Genomic DNA, 7,193 nt, shown 5'->3' on the forward strand with positions numbered 1-7,193 from the left:
CTTTACAAATTAATGAAAGGGTTCAAGTACACATCTATTCTTCCAATAACAAATATCAAACTAGACTTTCGTGCTTGGTATTACCTACAATAACAAGTAACATCCCCATGGCATCATTCAGTCGATCTGCACTAAATATTCCTGATAATATTGTACTTGCAGATCTTAACTGTTGCGAAACTCTTCCTTGGTCGCCTATTGCAAACTCGACTCGATTTATTAAACCCTGACAACTTGTACACCAAAATTACTCAAAAACAGCAAGCAGCTTTTCAACGTTTCTTCCGTATATTCTACCCGACACAAAAAGTTTATTTTTTGTCTGGAAATCCCAGAATGGAAAAATGGATACCTGGTACAATTGTTTCACGACAGGGCGATCTCCACTATGAAATTGATTATTTTGGAAAAAGTTTTAAGAGACACGTCGACCAAATCCGAGGACGACAAGAAAATAGATGTCTAGCATCATTACGAAACCGGCACACAACCAAGTATGTGAATCCTAAGCAAAATTGGCGCTAACGTCGACCGTCCCATCCTGAAACACGATTAACGATTCCGAAGGCGGTGTTTATTTATTTATTATTTTTCAATAGGGTGTTTTCATTGTATCAAAAATTCCTACAAACTGAACATAAATCTATGGTAATATACAAGGTCCGTCTTTGGGAGCTTACACTAGAAGTATTCGCCAAACAGAAACTACCAGAGTTCTGAAGCTTTCAATACAAGGTAACTTTGGGGCTAACTCATAAAGGTTGAGGCTAACTCATCTAAAATATTGTCAAGGCGATATCACTTTCGGTTATACCGGAAGTAGGTACTTACTCGCTTCTTTTAAATGGAATACCTTGTATATTATTACATTTTTGGGTTCTCCGCCGGATTTTTGGGTCATTTTGTTAAATGAACTGGGTACGAAATTTCAGCCGTTGTGAAATACTATCCATTTTTCCATAAAAATGGTGCAGGCTTGGAAATAATTCGTTGTTCCGCCTATTTGGGTCAATCAATTTCAATATAACTTTAGTTTGTTGTAGCCAAAGGTGCCATGTCTCAATGTGCAAAAAATTAGTTTTTCATTTCGTATAAAAAAGAAGTTATGGAAAATTAAACTTGACTGTCAAAATCATATCATCGTCATATTACGCACTTTTTTCTTTTTTTCCGTGTATATCCGTTGCTATTCCGAGTTCAAAGAAGTTGATGACAGATTATTTATAGGCACTTGAATGCGCAACTTTTTTCCCATTTGGTCCACCCTGTAACTCTAACCGTTTCCAATATCCCCATGTACATCATTTTATACTGGACACACTGTATATACAGGGTGATTCAAAATTGGCGTCATTCCTCTGGAGGTGTTGTCTGGCGCTGTTATGGGAGTACAGAAAAAATTGTAAAAGAAATTAATTGTTATCAAAAACTGAGAAATTTTCAAAAAACTATATCAGAAATACGGCAGCAATGTTTTTCAAGGTAATCTGCCTAATTACCATTGCGCAAATACCTGTTGCTTCGTAATTATTTAAAACTCCGGTAACCATGGAATTATACAGACTGACAATAAGATAGACAAGGATAAACGCTAAATTCAACAAGACTTGTTGACGAAATGTCAACCTGTTCTCATAACCTAATTCTGCGGGGTTTTCTGTTTACATAAATAATCCATACAACACCAAACATTTGAATGGTTAACTCCAAACAAGCTAGTACCTGTGTAATCTCCTTATTATCCACTCTCATCAAGCAGCTTCTCGTATTCAGTTAATTAACTCGTGCTCCATTTGTATCTTCTTGTGCTGTATGTATCGTAGAATCGTCTTTCCTCGGTATTTACTTGGTGCTTGGTAAAGTGTCAGATATTGTGCTCTGAGTGCCCGTGGAAGRCCCTAATTCGATYATGTCCAATACTTGTTCCTCTGTGCCTGGAACCCGAACATCAATTGTCGTCCACCATCTTTTTGGAACCACTTTCCTCGCCCTTTCTTGGCGTGAGTTCTTTCAGCTTCTGCTATGTTAGTGTAGCATTTCCCCTGAACTAATCGCATATCCGCAAATTCGTGAAAGGAAATTCAAAGTAAGTCACAGTTTGACAAATTCTTGTTATGATTGCGAAGGGCTATCCACCATTACAAAAAACATCATTGCCGCTGTGCCTTTTCATCAAAAAATTGTTGAAGAGAACTTTTTTGATATCAAAAATTTTCGTAATTTGAAGCAAAGATGGTAATTTTTCTTTTTGCTTAAGTATTCCAATATGCTAACAATTAAACATAGAACAATTTCAAAATAATGCTTAATAACAAAGTTGAAATTCGATCTTCTAGAAATTTTCGAAAAGAAAATTTCTATATTTTTCTGGTACTCCCCAAGGAATGACGCCAATTTTGAATCACCCTGTATATATATGAAAGATTAAATAAGTTTATACTATCTATTTATTGCTATTTTGTTAAATATTTAGTAAACAAATTCAGCTAAAATTCAAATTATTCATGAATCTCTAAAACACAATCCTAGTGGTTTTGCCGTCTCTGGTCATATAAATAACGGATTGTTTGCGTTCTGTGCATAGTGTTTAGTTGTGTGGTTGTGCTTCATTAATTATTTTGTGGATTTAAATAATTTATAGTTTGTGTTAAACTAAAAAATGGCTTCAGGAGAATTCCTTAAAGCGTCAACAAACAATTTACCATGTGTACATATTTTTATGGTTACCGAATTTTTCAAAAACGACGAACGCTTCAATTCAGCCGAATTTAAGGGTGTCAAAGCAGCAGCGTAAGTAAAAATTCGTAAATTTATTATTAGTTACTCTCTCCTTAATATACTAATATGTCTGTATTGGTTTAAATTAGGTAAATAATATATAGAATTTCACTTATCCAACTTAACCTAACCTATATACATGGCTGCTTTAAAAGTAAAATGACCTTTTGAATTTGTATTTTGGGCATCACGATAACAATATGGTGATACCGGATATGTGGAATTGAAACGCGAGGGTTCTTTGTGCACTGTACAAGGTAGAATTTGCCCAGAACACAGAGTACGATCGGAGCCTACGTCTGCCTCATCATTAGTTTTTTCTTCCAACTTTCATTAAAATGATCCTTGCCACAAAAAAACATTGATGTTGATTTATCAACATCACGTCTAGCTGGTTTGAACTGTAAAACTTTACGTGCATAATCATGGGGAACGGTTAGAAAGAGTTTGTTTGGAGCACTTATTGACGTATTCTTGCATCCTGGCACAAAACACCATTTACTTTTTGATCCATACATGTCACGACTTTCCATTATGCAAGATGATAATAATAATAATCAATAAAATAATGATAATCACAATAACTTAAATAATAAAACAAAGCTGCGGAAACAACAAAATAAACACGAGACACTTTGTTGATATGACCTGCTACGTCATAATCGGGATAGGCAACCGACGATACGGATTGGGCGTTTTTTGCGGAAAATATCTGATTTGAATTTAAATTCGCTTTAAAATTATGATGGAGACTTTTTGCAAAAAAAATATATCAGGGTAATGTTTGCCATAACTACTTTCTATATATCAGCATTAAAAAAAAGTGAAAACACCCTATTGCTACTTCTAGTTCAACCGAGCTACCGGGACCGGAAAAAAATTATCTCCGAATCTGCTTGCTATTCCTACAACCGGAACAACATCGACGACACTGCGTAGATCAACTCGTGTGCGAAAGCCACCCCAGCGATATTGCCAAGAATTTGTCTAAGAGATTATCAGCACCGGTTTCAAGAGATTTCTTCAAGAGAGGGCAAGAAATGCTATGTTCGTCGTTCCACCTTTTAATTATTTTCATTGCTCGTTTCACCTTATTTTTATTTTATCATTGTTATGATTGTCATCGATAGAGAATTGTCACTCCAGTTTTGATTATCAATAAATTCAGAATAAAACAGATTTTAAAATAAATAAAAAGCTTTTTTTTTCTACAATACTCCATATGTCCGATAAACATAAATACCAGGCAATTTTCGCCTTTCTCAGTTAATCTTAAAAAAGATTGATTTAAGTCCTTTGTAAAGGCGCATACTTTCGATAGGGATCATTAAAATTATATTGTTTTTGGTAAAATATTTTTCTGTTTCAGCATGCTCCCTATTTTGCGAGCCATCTTTAAGTCACATACGTAAGTTTCTCTAATATAAGTACGCATTTTAATTTGGGTATCAAACAGACCTTGTTTTAAATACATGTTGGAATACTTAAGCGACATTTCATTTCTCGTGAGCATTGGACCTCTAATTAATTTATATTTGGCAAAAGAATTTTATTTTAAAGGAAATATATTAAAGATTTGATGGGTGACATTCTGGGTTTTTGCCATCTTTTGCAACGCCTATTTTTACATTTTATAGCAACATATTTGGTTAAGGCAACGTAACAAAGAATATAAGAAACCTGACACGCATTCAATGCCAAAAACGTTTAACATATTAATGTAATAAAACAAATACGGACAAAAGTAGAGTGAAACCTTCAACTGCTAACTAGGTTCTCCCTATTACATCCGCTAATAAATGTTAAATTAAAAAAGACTCCATAAAAAAATAATTAAAATCGAAAAATGCTGCTAATGACCAAATGTTTTTCAACTGTAATTAAACAAAACTTGTTGCTAACTTTCAAAGTAGCAAAACCAAAGCACTTATGTGCTGCTTGTACATCACTTTAGATATATTACCAGTGGTGCTATCAAAGTGTGCATTAGGTACTTTAATGGATACATCTTTATGCAAAAGCGTCTGTCATTTAGTCACCAAGTACTATTGTTTTACTCTTCAAGTTTCGCCGTCAAACGACGAACATGAACTACAATTTATTGTTTAATGGGTTTTTTTGTTTAACGAATCCGCAACATTCCTTTCAAGCAGTTGTATCTCCGCCTTTACAAAAGGCGCGAGCCTGTAAACACGACCGATGAGAAATAGAATTAGCGTCCCAACAACTTCCTACATGGACACGGACTCACCTGAATGATGCTTCGGTTTTCGTTGAATAGACGAGGTATAGTCAGTCTCACTTTAGCCATAAGTCCAACAAAGTATCATAAAAAATGCACAAAATAAAATTAAACATGTAAGAGAACAAATTGTGTTAACCACCAAAAATAACTGGGTGAAAAGAAGGTAGAACACATTGGATGAGGGATAATCAGGCGAAGCAACTTGGCCATTTTAAATAAGAAATATTTTGCAATATTGAAAACGCGAAGCCTTGTTAATGACAGCGACTTTCAGGTACTGGTTTGGTCCAATTTTCCAACTGCTGACAAGATGCGCATTTTATAAGCATACTCAACCCCAATTATCATAATTTCTTGAGAATCCTATCACGTTTTACTTAGGACGCATTTTTTTGAATCTTATCTCCCACTCGATCAATTATCTAAAAGCCATAAACTTCCAAGACGAGCAAAGCATGTTTCCTTTGTGTGTTTCACAAACATATTTCAAACTAGTAGTGCTCATAAAGCAAGGCGCCTTGGTCTAGTTTGTGCCGAGTAATAGGAAACGAATAAAAAATTACATAATAAATTCTGAAGACGAAAAAATCGGACTGGTCGCCTCTTAAAAAAATCCTTTATCTGATTAAAGTCTGGTTTATGAAGACCGTAACGCTGCGGTCACCAAAAATTATGTGACGGATTAAAAGAACATAAAAGCCTCTCGCGGTGCTTCCTTAAAAGATTAAAAGGTCCATGTTAATTGTTGAATTCAGCCTGATGCATCATGTCGTTTCGAAACATGTTTGCATCGTGTAGATAGTGCGGTTAATGTTTTGCGATTCGCTTAAATCAGGAAAACGACCCCGGAAGTATAGAAAACACCCGATTTTATAGACTGGTATACCACGCATCGACGGATATCTCTAAACATATCTTTCGATTTATCTTCAGCAGGTCGGGCGACCTCTTATTTCTATATCTGTCATAAAACATGTAGAATGTCGACGAGGTCGCATAGTCGAGGCTTGTGATGGCCATGCTACATTATGGCCACTTTTGTCAATGTCCGTTGACAAGGTATAGTGCGTTTACTGTAAAATAATATCTTCGATTAATGTTTTTTAATCTGTGGCGAAACTTGATAATGAAATTTAAAACCTTGTCGTATTCGGGAATGGTGGATGACGCAACTATCACATTTTCCTAAAGAAATTATTACAGTGCAGTTAGGCGGGGCTAAATCATGTCAAACAGATGGATCTTTACTATTCGGATTGGAAGGGTCTAAAATACTTTTCAATGGGATCATTGCATTCTTTGCGATGAAAATGATAAGTCGTTTGACAAATTTGAAGCAGTTTGACTTTCTTGATAAAATTAGTCACAGTTCTCTAGATTTTTTCTAGCAAAGATTTACTTTTCAATTGAATTTTTTTTTTCACCTTGCGAAGCTCCTCAATGTGCTAATATAAATTGTTTGATTCTACAGTAAATAAGATATCGTGGATTAAAAATTGTTTCCATTCAAAAACCGCTTAAAACAGATAATGTTTTTTGGCTATTTCGGATCAGCCGGAAAAAATTGCTTTCCCTCAAGTGAGCTTTGCTAATAAATGACGCCGATATTTCATCACCCTGTATCTGCGCTAACCTAGATATGTATGGAAATTTGATGTGGTGGGTTCAATTTTTTAATGTTTTCTACATCGGGAATTTCATTTTCGATTGTCGCTAAGTTTTTTTTATTTTATTCCAATTTCAAGAAACAAGATCGGGATTTCGAGCTAAAAGCTAAGCTAAAAACTGATAATTAATCCTGAACTTTCAGTATTAATGAGTCAAGTATCCTCTAATCATGAGCAAATCTCTAAATAGCTGTTTAATTTTATTTAAAAGATGCACGTTTTTTTATCAATTCTTCTTAACACTGACATTAAATAATCTTCACTGGATGGCAAACGTGAAAAATTGTTAAATTTGGAGTGTTTTTGAGTCAAAAGCGTCAACGTTAAACATTGCTTAATGCCTTTGTCATGTCGTGCTCGAAGGGTGGACTGGGTGGCAAAAGCTGAAGAATTGGTAAATTTGAAGTGATTTGTGCGTTAAGCGAGTGTCGTCGGGCTCGGCACAACTTTGACATCAAACATTCTTGAACGTGTTTGTTGTGTCGAGCCCGAGGGTCTGAGTT

At 35.0% G+C, this 7,193-nt stretch overlaps 1 protein-coding gene across 10 annotated transcripts in view; it reads left to right on the forward strand.

Annotated features, from left to right (window-relative positions):
• The window catches only part of LOC109538193 (lethal(3)malignant brain tumor-like protein 3), a 145,635-nt gene that overhangs the window by 9,315 nt on the left and 129,127 nt on the right, over positions 1 to 7,193 (forward strand). For all 10 annotated transcript variants that reach the window (XM_019905329.2, XM_019905330.2, XM_048663744.1 and 7 more), the window contains one exon: positions 4,148 to 4,186. In XM_019905329.2, coding sequence (XP_019760888.2) covers positions 4,148 to 4,186 — 39 coding nt within the window. The remainder of the gene's footprint in view (positions 1 to 4,147; positions 4,187 to 7,193) is intronic.

Source organism: Dendroctonus ponderosae, unplaced genomic scaffold (assembly GCF_020466585.1).
Source record: "Dendroctonus ponderosae isolate FM_Combo_2020 unplaced genomic scaffold, Dpon_F_20191213v2 Dpon_F_20191213_2, whole genome shotgun sequence".
In the NCBI taxonomy this organism is placed as follows: domain Eukaryota; kingdom Metazoa; phylum Arthropoda; class Insecta; order Coleoptera; family Curculionidae; genus Dendroctonus; species Dendroctonus ponderosae.